Here is a 23,319-nt window from a genome sequence, read left to right as displayed (position 1 = left end):
ATCACCATAGAAGAAAAAAAAGAAGATATTCCATGACAAAACAAGATTTCACTAATACCTAGCCAAAAACCCAGTACTAAAAAAGTACTAGAAGGAAAACTCCAACCCAAGGAAGTTGGTTACATGCACAAAACCACAAACAATATATGATCTCACAGCAGCAAATCCCACAAAAGAAAAACACACAATAATATCACCAACACTGAAAACTAAAATATCAGAAACTACCAATCACTGGTTATTAATATCCCTTAATATAATTGGACTCAACTCACCTATAAAAAATCACAGGCTAACAGACTGGATACGAAAACAGAATGCATCCTTCTGCTGCATTCAAGAAACACACCTCAACCTCAAAGACAGACATCACCTCAGAGCAAAGAGTTGCAAAAAATTTTTCCAATCAAATGGACCTAAGAAACCTAAGAAAGAAACTGGTGTGGAAATGTTAAAGTCTCCTACTATTAGTGTGTGGGGTTTAATGTATGATTTAAGATTTAGAAGTGTTTCTTTTACATATGAGAGTACCCTTGTATTTAAGGCAAGATGTTCTGTATTGAGATTTTCTCTTGATTTCCTGTGACTAATCTATCAGATAGAGGTATGATCCCCAAAATATACAAAGAACTCAAGAAACTGGTCAGCAAAAGAATAAATAACCCAATAAAAAATGGAGTACAGATCTAAACAGAGATCTCTCAACTGAGGAATCTAAAATGGCTGAAAGACACTTAAGGAAATGCTCAACATCATTAGTCATCAGAGAAATGAAAAATCAAAACTCTGAGATCCAATCTTACACCTGTAAAAATGGCCAAGATCAAAAACACTGATGATAACTTATGCTGGAGATGTTATGGGGTAAAGGGAACACTCCAGCATTGCTGATGGGAGTGCAAGCTGGTACAACCTCTTTGGATATCTGTATGGTGATTTCTCAGAAAACTAGGAAACAACCTTCCTCAAGACCCAGCAATGCCACTTTTGGGTATATATTCAAAGGATGCTCAATTGTACCACAAGGACATGTGCTCAACTATGTTCATAGTGGCACTATTTGTCATAGCCAGAACCTGGAAACAACCTAAATGCCCCTTGACTGAAGAATGGATAAGGAAAATGTGGTGCATTTACACAATGGAGTACTACACAGCAGAAAAAAATAACGACATCTTGAAATTTACAGGCAAATGAATGGAGCTATAAAACATCATTTTGAGTGAGGTAACCCAGACACAGAAAGACAATTATGACATGTACTCAATGCTAAGTGGTTTTTAAACATAAAGCAAAGAAAACTATCCTACAAATGACAATGTCAGAGAACCTAGACAACAATGAGGACCCTAAGAGAGACTTACATGGGTAGTATGTCTACATCTATATGGGTAGGTAGAAAACAACAAGATCTCCTGAGTAAATTGGGAGCACGGAGACCATGGGAGAAGGTTAAAGGAGAGGGGAAAGGCAGGGAGGAAAGAAGAAAAAAACCATATAGCTCAATAAAATCAATAAAAATAAATTTAAAAAGAAAGGGAACTATTTGATGGGATGATGGATGGAGTAAACAGTCTGGGTGAATATGAGCACAGTGCAGTGAGAAAGCTGTATAAAATATCGCAACATTACCCATTGTTTATAACAAAACATTAACATGCCTTCAATCTCAACTCAGGCAGGGATCTCTGAGGCAGGCAGATCTCTGAATTCGTGGCCAGTCTGGTCTATAGACCAAGTTACAGGACACAGAGAAACTCTATCTTGAAAACAACAATAATAATAATGGGTAAAAATACAGTGGTATAACTGAACTATAACAAAGTTTAGATACTGAGGGATCTAACACATGAGAAAAAAAATTAACCCCTTTGGATGAGTTCTGAGACGAGAGATGTCTGACGTAAGGTAAGGGCAGTCAACAGAGTCCATCCGACCATTTACAAACACTCTCTGCCCTCGCCACACAACAGCCCTCAAGCTGGCCTCCAGCAGCTCCACAGCGCATCAGGAAGCTGGAGCACGCGGCAAAGCCATCGCAGCAGAAGAAACGTCCTCTGAGCATCTGCCTTTCAGACAGCGGACTCTTAACCTTTCTCAAGCTGGAAGGCACCAGCAGCTGTGTCCAGGGCACGGCCAGACCTCGGCCCTGTCTCCCTGCAGCTCCTCACAGGCTGCTGCAGAGATGCAGGCTGCAGGAACAGACTGCTGTCGGCATGCAGCTTGCAGGCAGACTTCACGGAACACAGAGGGTCCAAGACCGCTCTTCCTTTCATCACTTCAGCTCCTAAATCCCAGCTGCAGACAGATTTTAACTCCACGGGGAGCCCACACGGGCAACAGTCAGCTCTCTGGCCCCGCGTTCTCTACTGTGGCAGAGAAAGACTCAACTCAAATCCTTACCTTTTCGCTCTCCGTATCCAGAGCCGACGTAGCTTCATCCAGAAGCAAAATGTGAGGCTGTCTGACGAGGGCGCGCGCTATGGCGATGCGCTGCTTCTGCCCACCCGACAGCTGAGTCCCTTTGTCTCCTACTCTGGTGCTGTATTTCTGTGAATGGAAACAGAGCTGACGACCAAGTGCAAACACAGCGTGACACAGTAAATAGAAAAATTAGATAAATTTAGATTCGGAGGCTAAAGATAGGTTCACAGAAAGCTAAACAGTTAAACAACCCAGAAAACAGCTCTAATTGGTAGGTTTTGAAAACAGAAAATTGGCTCCCAAAATTATACGCCCCGCTTTCTCTGTGAAAGAAATCGGCAATCCCAATTGTCCCTGTTTCATTGTGTTTGTAATGAAGATTGACAGGAGAAAGGAAATGATTTGAACAGCTGCTCACAACACGAGAAACGTTTTGTCGCCCGTAGGTGACACCCTCTGCATGACTTTAACTGAGCGAAGAAATCTTTAGAATGTTAGCCTTCTGGTGTTTCTACTACATTACCCCCAGCAGTTAAATGGTTTTCATCTGATGAGGAATTCCATTAAGTTGAAAACAGATCCTTCTTTATCTGATTCTAGAGTCTTCCAAAACCCTTCCCTATCAATCTCAACAGCAGAGAACTGTCACAAATTATCATGTACAATGACAAAGACATGGACTAAAAGACTGTAATATCAGGGAGCAGGAGAGGACGTGACAGCATGTAGAACCAGAAAACACACAGCCTTATTTATTTGTAGCCTTTGGCAGGCTAGGATCAGTCTCACGCATAGCTCTGACTCTTGTGAACTTAACTATAAAATTCATGCTCAACACAAGGCTGCCTCTTTATTTTGTTTGGCAACTCCAGTTCTATGGTGGGCAGAACAAGCTCCGCACTTGTGGAGAAGAACTCTGGTGAGGACGGAATGATGTTTGGAATAGGCTTCACTCCTGAGCTATGACTGCCCCAGAATCCAGATGCAGGGCTATCAGACTATGTTGACTCAGTAGTGATCCTTGGGGAGCAGAGAGGATGGAGGAGTGAGGATACACACTGTGGCAGGGTAAGGCTAGGACTAACACTCAGAAGGAGATGCTCAGAGAATGGGATGTAATGACCAGTGGTCCATCAGGAGTCCAGAAAGCTGGTCCCTGCTGTGTCTTCTACTCTGTGTCGCTGTCACCTGGGCTCTAAAGAACAAATGGCTGGGCCTCACTGAAAGGCTTTTATCCTTTTGTTTTTCCATTCAGAAGAGCTAATATCGGGACTGACAATTCTGCATTTATAGCAGCTCCTAAGGGGAAGATTCAAGCCTTGACAAGCAGTGAACCTCGTTAGTAATGGGCTCTGTAGGCTTGTACTTTGAGTATTTCAGTCTCAAGAGTCAATCACGATGGCTGGACTACCTTGCGGAGGGGAAGGGGACAGATCTCCTTCCCCGTCATGTGTGTAGCAGGCCCAGCAATCTGTGGAGGAGCCACATGAAGAGACATAACTCGGGAAGAGTTAGGGCCATTTGCTCTTGCCCATGAGGCCTTCTCCTTCCTGGATGGCTTGAGACTATTCCACCTTATTTTATAGAGGGCATTTCCTGTAATAAGTAACTTAACTAGTGATAATTGGAGGAGGTATATTATTTGGGTAAGACCTGGAGCTGTAGAGAGGGCTCAGGGATTAAAAGTACTAGCACACACATGACAGCTCACAACTGTCGGGAACTCCAGGCCCACACATATGATGTCCTCCTCTGGCCTCTGTGGACACCAAGTCCAATGTGGTGAACAGGTAAACATGCAGGCAAAACACCCATACACAAAAAGTAAAAACAAAAAAACTAAAATACCTAAAAGGGCTTAAGATAGTGCCAGTGTTGCCATTTATCTAACTTACTCGAAGAAGGGAGAAGTAGTCACAGGGTACAACAGCCCAGGGAACATTTAAATAATCAACTGCATAAGTGTAGCCTGGGGCCTAGGAAACTCACAATGGTAAAAAAATCACACAATACCGCAGGCTTCCCAATGACTCAGCCCTAGCTACAGAGCCATCTTTCTGGCGTGGTCCAGTTACCTGCCTGGCCTAACTCCAGAGTGAGGCTTGAAGCCTGCAGAGGAGCTGCGCAGTGATGGACAGGATAGAAATGGAGAATGGGGAGAGACAGCAATGGCTGCTTTTTTTGGGGGGGGGGCAGAATCAGAAGACACAGACATGGCTGCCTAGTCCTTCACTCAGACTTGGAGGACTGGGACTATGCCCTGGAGGAGTGGTGCCTCCTGCCCCTAAACCATGGGTCTGGACAGTTCCTGAGTGGGGGTCACTTGGTTCCTTCCTCACAAGGACTCATGTGTTCAATCAAGTAAATGTAATGTCTGACAGGCGAGGGAAATTGTAGCCCGATCTTTGTGTATATTGGAGTATGTTTTGGCTGCTAAATTTCCTTTAACAATCTTAATTTGGAGAGAGGCATACGTCAGGCAGTGACTCGATGAACTGGTGGATGTTGGCCTCCCTGGCCGCCCTCTCAATCTCATCCTGGGACACGACCCGGCTGTTGTCTCCATAGGCGATGTTCTCGGCAATGCTGCAGTCAAATAGGATGGGCTCCTGGGACACAATGCCTAGGTGTGCTCGGAGCCACTGCACGTTCAGTTGCTTTGCTTCTTTGCCATCGAGAAACTGGGAGCACAGATTCACAGACCAACATCACAATCAGTAGGACTCAGATTAAGCAAAACTGCACCGTTATTTTATACTTTAAGACTGTGGGGTTGCCAGGAGATGAGAGGAGTTTTGCTTGTTATTACTTTGGGTTTTTAAGGCTTGTTCAAAGACACAGAAGTGTGCACGTTGGGTAAATAGCCCATTTCTCATGATTTAAATTTGGCTTTTGACCCATGCAGTAATAAACAAGAATGGCCCTCCAAACAGGCCAGAAGAAGTCATGTCCCCTGGAAGTGGAGTCATGTCCCCTGGCAGTGTGAGCCACTACGTGGGTGCTTAGAACTGAACCTGGGTTCTGTGCAGGAGCAGTGAGTGCAGTGACTGCTGAGCCATCTCCGGGGGGCCTGCAGATTTCTCCTTTCAAGCTTGCTCCCTCAAGGGCCTCCCACCCTGCTGTTTCTTACCTCTTGCAATGTTGAGTGATTCAGAGTCCACACTCCCCTAAATCTCCATGTTTCCTCCCAACCATCCTTCTTCCCATTACCTATTTACTGAGAGTATGGAGTGGTAAGACAGGCCATTAAATTGCCACTTCATGTCACCACTCTTCTCCGTCCTCATCTTACTCAAACTCCTCTTGTGGAAGATTACTTTAAGGAGGCAAAGATGTGTTATCTGTGTTTATGCTGCCTTTGTTTAATTATGTAAAGACGTGCTGCTGTTTAACCTTGCTTGTCTAAGGCATCTGATTGGTCTAATAAAAAGCTAAATGGCTAATAGCTAGGCAGAAGAGGGATAGGCAGGGCTGGCATGCAGAGAGAAGAAGCAGGAGTGTGAAGACAGACCAAGGGGGAAAGACCCAGAGTCAGCCAGTCAGGCAGCCAACAGTCAGCCACGCAGGGAAGAAAGAGGAAATGGAGGACATGCAGAATGAAAGAAAGATAAAAAGCCCTGAGGTAAAATGTAGATGGTAAGAAAACAGGTTAAATTAAGTTCAAAAAGTTAGTGGGACCAGCATAAGATAAGGCCGAACATTCATAACTACTAAGTCTCCATGTCTTTATTTGGGAGCTGGCTGGCAGCCCAAAGACAAAGCCTGCTACAAACTCCCTCTTGTCCTCACTGACATCGCTCCCTGCTGGAAACACAGTGATAGGCTTTCATCTCCCTGTCACTCCTAGACCCCTTTTCTCTTTTAAAAGCTACTTTAATGTTTGATGTTTGCCTCTGGCAAGGGAGATGAGTGGTAAGCAGGCTGCTTGTGAGGGAAAATGGAGGAGCCCTGTTGATGGAGAAGGTGTCTAGAGCTGACTGTACAGCTTACACACCCAACTTTAGCTAGAGGATGTTTCTCTGTAGGGTTATTATTTAAAGATATGAGAGAAAAACAAAACATGGCTTATAACCAAGAGTTAATAATATGCAGGCATTACATGATGAAACCTAAGATGATCTGAACACAAAAGTGTGCTCACCACTGTCCCGGCCCTGGGGTCGTAGAACCGCTCCAGAAGCTGGACCACTGTGCTCTTCCCGCAGCCGCTACTGCCCACCAGGGCCAGCGTCTGGCCCTTCTTCACCTCCAGGCTCAGCCCCTGAAGCACTGGGATGTCGGGTCGGGTGGGATAGTTGAACATGACGTCATTAAATTTCACATTTCCTTCTAACCAATTCTAGGATGATAACAGCAGTAGTCAATTTGATTCCAGCAATATGAAAACAGAGTATAGCCGACCGTAGCTCTGTCCACCTGCCAGGTGAAACAGATCGAAAGGACCCACCTTGCCGTGAGCACTAGGGTGGTCTTCAAGTAGTGTTAAATACTACTAAACACTGTTATCTGTGCTGAGTACTAAGTCTTTACAGTATGTACCCTTTCAGTCCTTCCCATGAATGACTCTAAAGAGTTCAAAAATAGGCTATTTGCCTGGCCCTTCTCTATCTGGCTTCCTCGAGCAGAAGACCATCAGCTTAGCAGCCCCTTTGACAACTGCTTGGACTGTCTTCATGCCATTTTGGCTGCATTGCACACATGAATGTCTGAAGAAAGAAGTATTGCAATTACAGCTGCTTGCTGCAAAAGCACAGTTTCAATGGGGGGGGAGCACTATTTCCAGCAATAACTGCTCCAGACAGCTTGCTGTGGAAGTGACAAGGGTCTCCAGCAAGCATGTTCCACCAGGACAGCAAGGGAGCACTAGTGGCACCAGTACTGGTGTGAGTGGCCCAACAGAAGGTCTGTGATTAGTGTCATCAGAGTCTTGATAGATAGGTCTTTGCTTGTGACTTTTGTTCTTTCTCGTCAGCAGAGCGGACTGGGCTGACAACACAGAGCAGAGACCAGAGCAGCAGCAGCGGAGCAATGGCTGCAGTATCACAGAAGAGTTCTAGAGGATGACATGGTTGGGAAGTGCAGGGAGAGAGGACAGGACCACAGATCGGAAACTCTAGGCTTCCGCTGTTAGAAGAACTGCAACGCTTTGAGGACCAAAGTCCTGCACCATAGGCTCCAGACCTGTAATGCTAAGTGCTGCAGGAGCCGAGGGTCTTAATGCTGGAGTCCTGCCCAGCAGCTGCAGTACTTAGCAAGTCCGACATGCTGCTCTGCCCACTGCTATTGGTCAGTGAGACTTAACAATAGTTTCAGATTACTGGGACAGTTGGTGATTAAAGCTAGAGCAATGAACACCTAACATGAGCACCTAGTCTTCCTAGTCTCCAGCAATAGGTACCCCAGCTCTCAAAGCTTGGGGCCTGCTAGTCCCCTGTGACGTAGGCACTCAAGGGCTTAGGACTCCTAGCAGTGGGAGTTCTAGCCTACATGCTCACGGACTCTACCCATGGAGAGCAAAGAGACTCCAGTCAACTGGTTAGACAGATGCAGTGAAATTCTATGGTGGTTAGCCTTCATTTCAAAATGGTAGAACTGAATAAGTGGACTCTAAAAGAATCAATGCCTTGGCCAGCAAGATGGTTTAGTGGGTAGGGACCTTATTGCTGAGTATGACAACCGGAGTTTAATTCCCAGGATCCACGTGGTGGAAGGAGAGAACCAGCTCCTAAAGTTGTCCTTTGATCTCTACAGGTGCACTGTGGTAGGTGAACATCCACACACCAACACAACTAAATAAAAATGGAATTTAGAACAACTTTAAAAAAAAGAAAATCAATGTATCCACAAGGCATTGACACCAATCAAATATATAACATAAATCAAAAAGCTTTTCTTCCATAATCTGCCTATAAAGAGGGCAGCATTTTTATCTCTCTGTGTACTGGTTTTTATACATATTAGTATTTAATAAAATAAACCCATGGGCTAGAAAATTCTGTATTACAATCAATATATTAAAAAGTACACATTTCATTAAATTTTTCTTCAACCTTTATCCATGGGGTTAGAGATCACGTAACTGAAAGAACAGACTCACCGGCTTCAGGCCTTCCGTGCCGTAGCTGTCAATCTCAGGAACTTTCTCAATGATCATGATGATATGCGATGCCGCCACTTTGGCTTTGGCGTAGTCAGGAGCGAATGAACTGGCACTTCCTGCTGCCATGGCACCAAAGACAACAGCTGAAAATACCCTGAGACACAAAGGAAAAGGAACATGTGTGCACACATAGTCATGGCTTCTGTGGAAGCAAGCTGATAGTTCTACACCCAGGAGCAGGATGCTGAGGGACCACTGTCCTGGAGAGAGAAGAAATATACAGAGCAACTATGAAGACACCACAACCATTCCTTCCAGAGCCAGCCCAGATGATACCTCTTACCGCCCACTTAGCCCCAGTAACAATCCACACGAGTACAACAGAAGATGAAGGACCACAGCTGGGAGCTGGCCTCATTCTCCCATGCTCTGCTTCCCTAAGGAAGAGAGAAGGATGTTCCCTGCAGCCTGTGGCCAACTTCTGGTTCTCACTTTACTGTCAGTGGGAACCCTTTAGAAAGAAGTCCACCTGGCTCCCCGAAGGACTCCTCCTTTATTGGAGTGGATTAGAGCACTGTGCCAAGAGTTGTGGCTTTCAGACAAGAATGAAGAGATGCGCTCACACAAGAATGAAGAGATGCGCTCACAGGCTCCTCTCCAGGCAGGCCAGACAACACCCACTCCACCCTCCCAGATCTCAGAGGCCACACCTAAGGCCCTCACCTGTGTCCCTTGCCACATACCAACATCTGGCAACTGTGGCACACTGCTCACATTCTTTGTAGAAAAGATCATCATGAGATTGTTTTGCTTCCTTTTCATGTGTTCGTGATTTCATTCACAAATTGAGAAACAACAAAAAACAACTTTCTTTCTGAATACTATTAAACAGAGCAGTGCTGACCTGTCTGACTATATAGCTTCATGTCAATATTGTTAGTACGCATCAGAACAATGACTACACAGCTTCGTCAGTATCGTTAGTACGCATCAGAACATGACTACATAGCTTCTTGTCAATATCGTTAGTACGCATCAGAACAATGACCACATAGCTTCATGTCAGTATCGTTAGTACGCATCAGAACAATGACTAAGGAAGTCATTGTCATATTTTAAATTTTAGGGAGGAATGCAAAGGTACCCAGGGTTGTGATTTGAACACCTGGACCCCAGCTGGAAGCTCCATTTGGAAGGTTGTATTACTTTTAGGAGTTGGAAACTTGCAGGAGCAGTGGATTACTGGGGACAGGCCTTGAAGTTTTACATCCTGTCCTAACTTCTGGTCTATTCTCTGTCTCCTGACTGCTGAGGTAATATGACCCACTGGCCTTGTCCTCATTCCTGCTACCAGGCCTCTGTCATGATGAATTGTAGCCCCTCAAACTGTGAGCCTGGATAACTTCATCTCTTTCAGTTGCCTTTGTCAGGATATTTTATCACATTCACCGCGAAGGAACTATTGCACCCGGAGAACCGAGTGCATCACCTCAAGATGCTCTTTATGCATAGTTCTCATTTTTAATCAGCACATATTCCAGAACACAACTGACACTTCTAGAGGAGCAGAGTGAAAACAGCAGCAAATTCGCTGGGAAGAAAGACATCAAATCACTGTAAAACAAAACAGCTTTCAATGAAACACTCTTCCTTCGCGTGACAGTGCAGCTGGTTCCAACATCCACAGTTTCAGCTCTCTCTCTCTCTCTCTCTCTCTCTGATCTTTGCAAATACTTCTGTTTGAAAATGAAGTGTGGATTGCAACCCTTTCCATCTGGGTTTGTCCCGAGACTTCCTTCAGTCAACAGGAACGGCAGAAGTCAGGGTTGTCAGCTGGAGGTCTGTGACGCTCCCCATGCTTGTTTATTTCCATCTCTATATTCCCTCCCCCCACTACCATAGGCCACTGTGAGATAGAGCATACACAGAGGACATCCTTGACGTTCCCCAAGCCAACTATCTAGAGCTTCCTTTAACACAGAAGTGAGGGTGGATGAGAGCTTTTATGCCCAACTCAGATCAGCACAACTGACTTATGCACAAAACGAATGTTTTTAATTCCACGTCACTGAACCAATGTGGCTGCCTGTTGGAATGGCATTGTATTCTCACAAAACCTATGAAACATGTGAAAAAAAATCTCCTTCTGTATCATGCCACGCAGCTGCTAAGATGCATCTGCATTTGAAACATTGTTATCACAGCACAGACCAGAAAGGACCATAGCGATGTCAGGTCTATTGTCAATGTTTATGCCTAGACACTTCCCTAAACTGACCTGCATCTTCTGTTTTAATAGGTACCATGTTGGATTAAATCTATTGCTAAGCTTACATTATCATCATGTACCGGAACATCAGCCAATAGGCCTTCTGCTTTGTTGGTGACCAGTCACTGCCTTTTCTCCATATGCATTTCAGTATGTCATCAACAGTGAGCCAGGAAAAGCATAAAACAGAACACTGGCTCTATAGACATACTAAAAAATATACTGCAATAAGACACACGGACAGCTAATTTTCCTCATATATTATTCAAACTCTTTCATTTGGTGGGATTCGGTTTCCTAAGACAGGGTTTCTCTGAACTCACTAAGATCCGCCTGCCTCTGCCTCCCAAGTGCTAGGATTAAAGGCATAAGCCACCATGGCCCAGCATGGGATCTTGTTTTGTTTTTTTTTTTTTGCATAATTCACATAAATTTATTTTATTATAGATTTAAATTAGAATTCAAAGTAGTGGACTTCCTTATGGCATTTTCATATATACACACATATACATACATGAGTGTGTGTATGTGCTTTGGGCTTATTTGTCCTCCTCCTCTGCTCCTTTCCACATTGCCCCAACTCTTGTAATTAATCTTTTTTATTACTTTATAAATAATTCCAATCAAAATTTCCACTTCCTCCCCTCCTCCCATTTCCCTCCTGCTCCCCTACACACCCTTCCCTTCCCCCTCCAGTCCTAAGAGAGGGTAGGGTGGACTTCCCACAGGGCAGGGCTATCCCCTCTCCGTCCAGGCCTAGGAAGGTGTGCATCCAAATAGACTAGGATCCCAAAAGCCAGTACATGCAGTAGAGACAAATCCCAGTGCCCTTATCATTGGCCTCTTAGTGTGCCCCAATTGTCAGCCACATTCAGAGGCTCCAGTTTGATGGCATGGAATCTTTTTTAAATGGACTCTTTTTACAATTTTCCTCTGCTCTGCCATAAAATTTCATTGGTTCAAAAGCTTAGAACAAAGCAATACATCAAATAATTATCTATTTAAGAACCCCATACTTACAGCATAACATTTTCAAAAGTCATCAGTTCACGAGCCACCAAGTAGGCACCAAGCCGGAAACAAGCAGCATAGGAAAAATACATCATGGCCTGGGTGAAGGAGAACGTGATCCCAAAGATGTGGGCTTTCTTCAGAGCGTTTCTGGAAAGAAGAGAACCCAAATTCACCCCACTTCATTTCTCAGTCTTTCAAGTAACTTCCTGTGGGCTGGCGGTGGGACACACAAGAGGGACAGATACAATGGATTCCACTCCTAAAGAACTCGGCTTGAGTCCTTTGACTGAGCAGCTCTCATCTCTGAGATGCAGAGGTGAATCCATCTTAGTGTAGGACTATTGTGTCTTAGTGGGTTGATAACCAGACCAGTAACCCTGAGAAGAGCCTGTTTTACATTAACAAATGAATGGTCCTTCCCTATCCCCGACCCCCCACTTGGGGATCAACACATCTACCCAACACCCTCCAGCTGTGGTAGGCAGAGCAGCAGGCCTGTCCTTGCCTGTGAGGATCTAGCTGAGATTCACAGCACCAAGCAGCCAGGGAAGCAAAAGGCACTGAAGTGCCTGGAGCCAGGGAGGCTTTACAAAGCATTAACATTCCAGGGATGTCTGAACAAGGATCTTGGGTGTGAGGTGAGGGCAGGAACAGGGTGGGGATGGGCAGCCCCTTGACCTTCGTGTCCTGCTAAAACCATCAACTTTCTTGTCTTTGCCACTTACTGGGATTTCTTTTCTTTCCTTCCTCCCTCCCTCCCTCCCTCCCTCCCTCCCTCCCTCCCTCCCTCCCTCCCTCCCTCCTTCCCTCCCTCCCTCCCTCCCTCCTTCCCTCCCTCCCTCCCTCCCTTCCTTCCTTCTTTCTTTCTTGACAGGGTTTCTCTGTGTAAGTCCTACTTGTCCTGGAACTTGTAGACCAGACTGGCCTTGAACTCACAGAGATCCACGCTCCTCTGCCTCCTAAGTGCTCGGAATAAAGGCTTGCACCACCACCATCTGGCAACTTACTGGGATTTCAAATGAAAACTTTCCTCAGAAAAAGAGGGCCTGCCATGATTATGACAAAGGTGCCTGGAAACCTTCAGATGAAAGACCCTACAGACCCCCTCCTCAGAACCCGCAGCTAGCAGGCTCCCCGGGAGAACGTCCTGTTTGCTTGAAAGATTCTCAGGATCAGCAGCTAGCCTGCTCTTGTGAGAGGAAAACAGGATATCTATAAGATAGGACATCTACAAACCAAGATGGCTGCAAAGTAGGATATCTATAAGATAAGAGCAGGATGTCTGCTGCCAGACATCCATGCTGGGAGAGGAAAACCATTCATGCCCCCCGCCTCATTCCGATAACCAAGCTTCTGCTTCTGTAAATTGCTTTTTGCTGCCCTCTTTCCTATAAAAAGTCCTCCTCCCAGTCTGCAGGTGCGCAAGTCCTCCGAAAGACTTTGCCGCCCGCAGGTACCTGTGTCTACTTAATAAACCTCTTGCAGTTTGCATCCGACTCGTGGTCTCGGCCTGGTCTGTGGGTCCGGGGTCTCCACCTGAGGGAAGGTCCCTACCGGGGGTCTTTCACAGAAAGGTCTAGTTCTCGCCTTGTCCTAGAGGAGGAGCTGAGACTCAAAGGCTGGGCTCACTAGTGACCTGGTCACCTTTCTTTTAGAGCTCTCATAGGTACTGCTGGGGTACAGGGAGAAGAGAAGGTCTCCCCAGGAAAGGAAGGAGCAGAAAGTATCCTGGAGAGATCCCCTCAATGTCCCACAACACCTCCATAGAGAACCTCCCCCCTTCCCCAGATACGGCAAACAGCAGGATCATCAGCCTGACGACACCAGAGGCATTACCCGTGGTCCTCTTCTCTGTCCTCCCCAGTGTCACCGGCCCTCACTGCTTCTGCCTCACAGATGCCCCTGCCTAAGCTCAGGTCTCTTCATCTCTCTTGATAGTCTCAGGTATTCCTTCTAGTACTTTCTTCTGTTCACTCTACCTTTTGGCAAAAGCGATCCTGAAAACGGAAGTCCTCACTAGAAAACCCCCCAGAGCCCTGGTCCACTTACTTGTATGGTGTCTGCAAGCTCTGAGCATACATATCTTCAAACTTCTGCTCCCGAGTCAAAGAGACGACAGTGCGGAAGTTCTCTATGGCTTCAGTAGCGATCTGTAAAACAACAGGCACAAGACTCAACAGGATCTCTTTTGAAGTCCATAAATATAGTTACTAAAATAAGTTGCTACAATGTATTTAGCATGTAGTATTATCTATGAGCATCTTCTTTACTAAAAAAGAATATTAAATAATTTCTCAAATTGGACTTCAGATCTGTATGGGACATCCACTAATCTTCCCCCTCTTTAGAGAGATGGCCTAAAGCCACTGTCTTTACTTGGTTTCAGAAGAGGTACTTGAGAATTCAGTATGTGCTTTCTTACACAGTGGACGTATTTCAACCTTCAATTGTGTTAGCTTGTTTATTCGTTTATTTGAGACAGGGTCTTGCAAAATATGCAAGACTGACCTAAAACTTGAGAATTCCCACTCCGTCTGGGTGCGGTTAATACTGCCATGCACTGTGATACCGGGATTTACATATTTTTTGTTTTGTTTTGCATATTTTTAAAAATGTGGTATTTATCTATAAGTGCCATTGCTTTAAGCATATCTGGAATATGCTACAAACAAACCGCTCCACATCAGCATCTTAGACCTTCACGTAAGCAGTGCTCTTCCTCCAAGCTTACACATCGCTAATGATAAAGTGGATTCTGAATCTATACTGTCTTTGGTAAAGAGCATCCAGAGTTCCTGAATACATGCAGTGCGGTACAACAGACAACCTCAACATTGCACCTGTTTTCAGCCCTAGCAGCACTTTCAATTCTTATTCCCATAGATATCTTTGAATGTGAGGATTTACCGGCATGAAATAATTTACTTAGGAAAAAGTTCTGAAAGTTAAATCACTAGGTCAAAGACAGTAAATGCTGTTTGTCATCAGCAAATATTGCACAGATGAACAGGATTCTCTGGTATTTCCATATATTCACATATCATGTCCATCTACTTTTCCACCCTCTCCTCAACCCTTCTTGGGTCCATACGTTTCTCTCTCATCTTCTAACATATTCTACACATGGAATAAAACAGACTTCTTTTCTTATTTAACATGAGCTACTCCAATTCTACTTTCCTGCAAATTTACTCTGTATGTGGCTTCTCATCTGGAAAACGAAGGGGAGAGATAAAAGCTCTCCACCATTTCTTTAGCTCTAGAACTCTAGGTCACCAAGAGATGTTCCTCTTAGATATTCTTCTCTCGGGCGTTCACCGTCAGACCTGATTTTAATAAGGACACATTCCATTATGTCCTAATTTGTAGAACAATACCCCAAATATGAAACCCACTTATTTTTCACTGAATCCTGTACAAATTAAATCTAAATATGAAGAGGAGATTAAAAAAATCACTTTATGTTATCAATATCAGTGTGTTTGTATGTCTGTGCACCACTTGCATGCCATGCCCATGGAGGACAGAAGAGGGCATCAGATGGCCTGGAACTGGAGCTACAGATGGCTGTGAACTGCTGTGTGGGTGCTGGGAACCCAGTCCTCTAGAAGCTCATTTATGGGTGGAAGAGTTGATAACTCCAGCACGGCTGTTTCTTCTCCAGGCGATTTCTACTCAACATTTTAAGCTCTGATTTGATGTTACCTTTATTTGCTCTCTCAAGCAGTCTACTTCAGTCATTTCTGTTGTATACTTGGAGTATTTTATTTGATGCTGTATTACTAGCTATCTGTTGCTTCTATCTATCTACTAGTTGCAATTATTTTTGTACTTTGGTTTGCTAGCTGCACACTTTATAAGTTCACTTAAATCTGAAGGTATGGCTATCACAGATCATTTTTCTGGATGGTTACTACATACACACACACACCCATGCATGGGTACACACACACACACATATACACCCATGCACGGGTACACACACACACACACACATGCACAGGCACATGAACACACACACACACATACTTTCTCACTCTACTTGTAATATCAGCACTGGGGAAGTGGAGAGATAAGGATCCTGGGGACTTGTTGAGCTAGTCTAATCTAACCAGTGGTTTCTAGGTCCCAGGGAGGGACTCTGACTCACAGACAAGAAGGATGGCTCCTGGGAAATGACCCGAGCCTGACCTCCCCACACATACGCATAGCACCCATACTCATGTCCAATTGCATACACACACCAAACACATATGCATTTTAGAAAACCCTGAGAATAAGGAAAGTAAGATGTTAGAGGAAAATATGATCCAGAAAAATCTTTGTTCAGATACACTGAACTATTTTTAATCACAGGGGTTCAAATAAATAGGAGCGCTGCGCCGGGTTAGTCAGACAACTGAAGAAACCAGAGCGAAGGGTGATGGGAAACAAGTTCCACGGTCAAATTCAATGAATGTCTAAAAGACTTCCTGTGCAAGGCACTGGGGTATCGCTGATAAAAACGAGAGTTTGAGCACAGGCTTCATATGGTCAGTGGAATGACATTCTACTCTATAGAATTATCTCTTCATTTTGAGGCTCAAAGAAGCGATGAGGAAAAGCCTGAACTAGAAGCTTGTACCCTTACAGCTTCAATCTCCACAAGTTTTAAAGACTAATTAATTCCCTAAATGAAGGATTTTCAGTTGGAAGAGTAAAAATATAGTACTGTTTCATTCAGAAAGTATCATTTACTAAATAACTTTGGAGAAAGGAATATACATGATTTTGGGGAAAAAATGACTTCTTTACCCTCTTCCTCCTACCTTCAAAAAATCATGTTTGATTATGGCTTTCAAGACTGAAAAAACCCTACATGTTTTCAGTAGTTCTCATCACTGAACACGACTGCACACTGCCAAGAACAAGCCATAGACAGTCGAGCTATGAGCGCGTTCTGACAGCACAGAGTGAGAATGGTGAACAGCCCTGTCTTCCCAGACACCATGACTCCGGCTAACAAGGACAGTCTGTGACACCATACTATCAGGACATAAGAAGGCCCTGACATTCCATTGCTGGGATATGAGCAGCCCTTGACATCACACACTTGAGTATGTGTTCTGTGAAATTACACAGAACTGCTTAGAAATCTCAAGCTTACCTCATTTCTTTAGAGGCAAATCATCAGACACAGGCTTGTCCTTCATGGAACTTAAGTTTTAGCAAGGAATACACACCGTTCATTAATAAAGAAATAGGACAGAAACATCAGAGGAGGCACACATTCAATAAGTGTGTGGCCTCTGAAAACACAACTCAAAAACCTGAGTGATGGAAATGAGTCGTCCATGCGATCCAAGGGAAGCAGTCACGTGATAGGAATTGCACAGCCCCTGGCGGCTGCAGCAGTGCAGACAATGAAGACTACAGTGCAAGGAAAGAACAGTCAAGGACTGGACCACATCGGGTTTGCAGCCGGGAAAAGAGCTTGGACTGTGTGCAACTTGTTAGGGATCACTGCAAGATTTAAAGCACAGGCTAGCACGACCCAAACTGTATCTAAGAGATATGAGAACGGGATCGTGTGGAGAATGTAGAATACAGGAGACTAGAGCTATCATGACCCAATCTAAGAGAATGGGATCGTGTGGAGAATGTAGAAAACAGGAGGAGAAGTCTAGAGAGTTAGATCAGTGAGACTTCTGCTACCTTGTGACTTTGGACACGATCCAGGATCTCTCTAAACTTTGGGCTTTATCATCTGTCCAATAGGGACAATTCTGCACAGCTACTGACAGCCTTAAGTGAGAGAATACACATACAGCTCATAATGTGATGGCGGCTATAGGCCATCTATTTAATAATAAATAGCAACCTGAGAATTATAACAATGAGGTTGATTTTTAATATTAAGTAGATGGCTGGAATAGCCACCGCCAGAGTCTCTATGCACTGTAGTCCCTCCTAGGATCTACCACTGAATTAGAGCCTGACCGTGACTCTGAAAATCTGCCATAGACAGACACATCCATGTCCAACTGTGCCCCTTTCCTCACTCATGCCAAAGTAAGCCTGTCCCTTCAAAAGCCTGCACCTTCACACGCCTGTCCCTTCACAAGCCTGCACCTTCACAAGCCTGTACCAGATGCCTGGTTCTTAGGATTGGTCATCTTCCCACCATCACTCTACGACATCTGAAGCATATCAGTGCTATAAAATTGCAATGCTTTTCTTCAAATGAAAAGTCTTCATCATAGAAACAAAGAACCCCAGCACACTGTTGGCTGAAGTTATTTACTCAGGAAGCTGGACCTCGGTTGCTTGAGCCAGAGCACTCCGAGGGCATTCACACTGTTAAGTCTGACCCTGGAAACAGTAGTCGGAAGCAAGAAAGCTGGCCATTCGGCTTTCTCTCAGAGAAACTCCAGGGAAATAGGGTGAAGCACCTGGGTGATGACTAACATCTGGAACCTTCCTAATCATTCATGTCAGGGAGGTGCCTGCCTAGGAGACAAAGTACCAAACACACACCCACTGGGAGCCCAAATCCACTCACATCTGCCTTGGGCTAGGCCCTAAGTCTTGGGAATTTGGAAAATCCATTCATAGATATAGCACTAGTAGGCACTGGGCTTATTTGAGGGGGCGGCCCTGTTCCAAACTCTCATTTCTGGGAAAGCATGTGATATCTGACTATTCTCCACCATAACAGAATGTGGATTCCCAGCTAATGAACAGGAGTACCACTGCCTGAGTTTGGATCCTGGCTCCAGGAGAGACTGATTCTAAGGCCTGAAGAGCACAGCCTGTGTGCCCATCGGGCTCACCTAATGAGCTTTTTAGCAGAACACACCTGGTCGGGTCTGTACAAGAAACAAAATATTTGCCAGGAAATCCAATAGGTCCCACAAAAGCATTTGTTAAGCTGTGAAAAAAAAAAATAGCTAAGGGTGCACAAGAAACAGGACCGAGGGGAAGAGAGCAGATGTGAGAGAAAGGGGGGCACAGAAAAGAGGAAAGCAGTCGTCTAAAGTGGAGCGAAAAATACTCTTGGGACTTTTCCATACTGAATCTCTCCAAATATGCATAACAACATGTGCCTATGTCCCCGCATATAGGAAAGGATTAAAGAAAGAAAGATAGAAAGACAGAGATGGTGAGGAGAGAAGGAAAAGGGGGAAAAAGAAGAATGGAAGGGAAGGCAGGAAAAAGTGGAGGCAGCAGCCTGAAACCAGAAAAGCCACGAAAAGCAGCTGCCAGTCTTGGAGCTGAGAGAGGTGTTGCCCACTTTTCTTCAGATACGAATCTGCAGGAAACTGAAGTTTGCTGGAATAATGGTTAGGACAGCATCCTCAGGGCACAGCCAGCAAGGAAACTGGTGAACATCACCGCCAAGGAACTTTTTCTGCTAGATCAGAATTGCACTTTGTTGGACTCACCTTCCCAGAAACCTCCAGTTCTTTCTTGTCTTTCAGAGCTTGACTAGACAAGAGCTTCATTTCCATAATGCCACCCAAAATAATGAGCGGTACAATCACTACGAGTAAAAGTGTTAACTGCCAGCCGTAGATTAAAGATATGATAATTCCTGTCCCCAGATTGGCTACATTCTGGGTAGTTACAGCAAGCCTGGAACCCATAGCCTGAAAAACATAAAAAATTAGAGACACATTTTTATATTAACCGTAAAATACATGTACTCTTACGACTTAGGAGAATTTACTTTCATGTGAATACATTAATTTTCTTCTTGTGTTGTAGTGGGAGCGGGGGTGGGGGGCGTGGTGGGGGGCTGCTTCCCGCCACTCGGCTAGCTTTTTACGGGCGGGCTGTGTCCCGCCACCCGGCTAGCTTTACCGGAAATAATTACACCACGGCAACTGTATTCTTTTAAACACTGCTTGGCCCATTAGCTCCAGCCTCTTATTGGCTAGTTCTTACATATTGATCTAATCCATTTCTAATATTCTGTGTAGCACCACAAGCTGGCTTACCAGGAATGATCTTAACCTGTGTCTGTCTGGAGTGGGAGAATCATGGCGACTGCTTGACTCGGCTTCTTTCTCCCAGCATTCTGTTCTGTTTACTCCACCCACCTAAGGGTTGGCCTATCAAATGGGCCAAGGCAGTTTCTTTATTAATTAACCAATGGAAGCAACAGATTAGAAAGAAATCACTCCCACATCATTCTTGGTTACTAAATTTGTGTTTCTAAAAGGAAGATTTCCCCGACTTCTACAAAAATAGGACAGTGGATCAATAATCCAGAACTGATTTTTCTCTCTATTCTGATTCCTTTTTCTTCCTTTGGTGTGTTTGTCTGGAGGTGCGTGCGCGTGTTTGTGGGGTGCAGGTACATGAGCATGCTGGCATACTCATCCATGTGGAGGATAGAGCAGGATGTGGGGTGTACCCCGCTACCGTTCTCTGCCTTACTGCCTTGAAACATTAACCATAGCTTGCTCACAAGCTCCTGGGGTCCACCTGTCCCTGTCCCCCCAGTGCTGAGGTTACAGGCATATGCAGTCAGTCATGCCTGGCTTTTTTACGTTGAGTGTTGTGGATTCAAAACTGCAGAGAAAGTGCTCTTTCCTTCCGAACCTCCCCCAGCTCTGACCGATTCCTCAATACGAAGACATCTTTATGTACCAAAGCATGATCACTAAAGCAAGTTCAGGGCAGAGGAAGACCCAACAATGAACACGTTTGCATTTTCACACCTTCTTCTTGAAGGCTATTGCTATGAAGTGGCGAGTTATAGAAGACACTGTAACTTCAGCCAGAGATCAAAATCTGTTGATGTGAGAATTCAAAGTTATTCCTTCTCTAATTTTTAATAGGTGTTTTGTTTCCTATAATCATTTTAAGGAAGCTTTTCTTCCTTCTTCTCTGAACTGTATGCCTAGAACATACACAAGAAGGTCATGTGTCCTTCTTCAGTAGCGATTACAACTGTCCATTGATTAACTGAGCAGTAAGACAGACTGACCATGCGAGATGCACTATCAGTACTTCCCCTTCTGTTAGCAACACTCAATGAGCCTTCGAGGCAGGATACCACACACAGCAGGTCTTTTCTAATAACTGTTCTCAGTGGACCTTATCAAAGGAATGCTTATAAGTTATATACCATGCAATAGATATATTTAATATATATTTAATTTTATACCTTAGCTACAATGCATGTGATATCCCAGTGGATTAAATGAATATTTACATTTTTTTCTGCCAACCGCTATTTACATTTTCTTAAAGACAGCCACTAACAGCTCTAAGGGAAAGGGATCTCACGCTGTGGATCAAAACGACATAATGACATCACCCCCAGGAAGCACGTACCCCTTTCACGTCAGCAGCATCACTGGCGAGCCTGGTGGTCAGTGCGCCAGTGCTGTTCTTATGGTCATCGAACCAGCTCATGTCCTGTAACACAGAGGTGTTTTTTTCATCGTAATGCCCTATTTATGAAACTCTGAGATTTAGGAGAAAGTGACAGTGTCAGCTATCACATATCCCCACATTTAGTATCCAGAATTTAATGTTCAATAGAGAGAAGAGAGTTAATATGCAAACACACAACTGGACTGTTTTATTCGTTAATTTATATAAAAATGTCTCCTTGTTTCCAGCAGAACTCCAAGTGTTAAACAGTGAAGAGCGACATGTTGCTGTCGTACAGCCTCAGCTCCAGAGACAGAAGGCACAAGGAAACAAATTCACATTGTCTGGACGGTACTTAACACTCTGGACAAAACCATATTAAAGAAGGACAAAGAGGGAAGGAACAAGGCAGAGAAATGGCAGGAAGGACTTTCTAAGGGGACTGGGAGCAGACATGCAAAGGAAGGAAGAGATGAGCACGTCCAAGAGAAGATGATGCAGTGACCCGAGCCGAGGCACACTCGGTCTTAACAAAAGCTAGCAGGCTGTGGTAGCTCAAACACACACAACAAACCCACAGTGTTTGTCTCTAAACCAGCCTCTTCCTGTGGACTCTTCTGTCCTATTGTGATCCCCCTGAACCTCTCTTCCACCACCGCTGTGCAGTTACCTATGGTGTCTGGACAGGGGTGCCATTGCAGCTGAGGTGGACGGGAGCTGCACATGGCCTTTGGCAGCTGTGGAAACTAGAGACTCCCCTGCTGGATGCACACTGCCTCCAGACCGGGATGAGGATGGAGGCCATGAAACCAGCGAGGAGGCTGAGGAGCGACTGGTCATTAAACAGGAGGGGTCATCAGGTTTCAGTCTGAAGAACGGCCTGCAGGCCCCACCCTCCTGTGCACGTCATCTTTCTCCCAACATAGACATAGTCTCGAAAAATAAAATAAATCTTGAAATAACAACGAAACAACAGCCAAGGAGATGTTACTGTCTGCCTGGAAGACTGATGCTTTGGAGCTGGGTTCAAGTGCCTCTGGCTTGCCTGGGCTAGGATGCCTGAACATTTTTTTATTTAACAGTAAATGACAATTGATCATAAAAGTTTTAAAGTCGTATGTAAATTTCTCATAGTTGATAAAAACCAAAAAATCTTTCCTCTTTCAACTGGTCTGTCCTGGGATACTTTTCCCAAATCCAAATTCTTCATTAAGGAAAATATGCTCGATGTCTGTTTGAGGGTCTTGAAGATGCGAAGTGTGAGGTGCACTCTGTCCTCTCAAGACAGAGCTAACACTTTATGTGGGTCATGTTAGCCTTTGAGGAGCAAAGAAACCAGGCAGTGAGGGATGATGCTCACGGCAATGCCCTTGGATCTGTGGAATGAAAAGCATGGGTGAGGGTATCCCAGGCTCACAGGAGAAAGAAGGAGGAGGGAATGAGCACTATTGAAGATTACTTTGGTTTCTGTGTTTTTCAACGCTGGACCAAAAGCCTGGAGAATCTACTCTGGAAACTCCATTTGTCCCAACTCAGTCTGGTTCCTTGTGCCCACCTGCAGCAAACAGAGTGCATGTCCGCATCCTACATTGACAGATGGTTCACCAGCATCTCAAGAGGAGGCTGAGGGAGACCTGTGCAGGATCTCTATCTAAGGAACTTGACAGTGCTCCTACAATCTATGTCCATGGAGCACAAGAGAGAATTCCTACTCCCCAACCGCAGGGTGCAAGCCACAGCAGCCGTACCTGTCTCAGCATGGACTTGAAAACATTGTATCGGAGTCGCTTGGTGAGGATCTCTCCAGCTTTGCCAAATGTGAAGCCCTAAGAACGAGAAGGCATCACATAGAAGGCTGGCCAGGAACCAGACACCAAACACACAGGGGATGGATGCTAAACTAATCTCGGGCTCCCATTCTCCTGTCTCCATCTCTGTTCTAAACTCTATAGCTCATTGAACTCTCCCTACTGTGATCAGGTCGAGGGCTGTAGTAAAGTAAAGGGTAGAGAGGAGGAAGAAACAAGATGAGGAGGCAGAGCCACAGGACTGGTACAGTCCAGGTGATGAAAGAGGAGCTATACAAACAGGAAAAGTAAGTACTTGTTTCCAAAATCTTCCAAAATGAATACAGAAGCGATGTAGA

General features: G+C 44.8%; 1 protein-coding gene across 2 annotated transcripts in view; it reads right to left on the bottom strand.

Annotated features, from left to right (window-relative positions):
* LOC130866804 (multidrug resistance protein 2) overlaps window positions 1-23,319 on the bottom strand; it is a 53,133-nt gene that overhangs the window by 2,971 nt on the left and 26,843 nt on the right. For both annotated transcript variants that reach the window (XM_057758413.1, XM_057758414.1), the window contains exons 18-26: window positions 22,922-22,999; window positions 21,132-21,215; window positions 19,232-19,435; window positions 13,857-13,957; window positions 11,814-11,954; window positions 8,522-8,678; window positions 6,566-6,763; window positions 4,899-5,105; window positions 2,404-2,550 (exon numbers count right to left, since the gene is read on the bottom strand). In XM_057758413.1, coding sequence (XP_057614396.1) covers window positions 2,404-2,550; window positions 4,899-5,105; window positions 6,566-6,763; window positions 8,522-8,678; window positions 11,814-11,954; window positions 13,857-13,957; window positions 19,232-19,435; window positions 21,132-21,215; window positions 22,922-22,999 — 1,317 coding nt within the window. The remainder of the gene's footprint in view (window positions 1-2,403; window positions 2,551-4,898; window positions 5,106-6,565; window positions 6,764-8,521; window positions 8,679-11,813; window positions 11,955-13,856; window positions 13,958-19,231; window positions 19,436-21,131; window positions 21,216-22,921; window positions 23,000-23,319) is intronic.

The sequence above is a fragment of the Chionomys nivalis genome, chromosome 26 (genome assembly GCF_950005125.1).
Source record: "Chionomys nivalis chromosome 26, mChiNiv1.1, whole genome shotgun sequence".
Classification (NCBI taxonomy): domain Eukaryota; kingdom Metazoa; phylum Chordata; class Mammalia; order Rodentia; family Cricetidae; genus Chionomys; species Chionomys nivalis.
The sequence above is the reverse complement of the archived record's forward strand: the minus strand, read 5'-3'. Positions and strand labels throughout refer to the sequence as shown.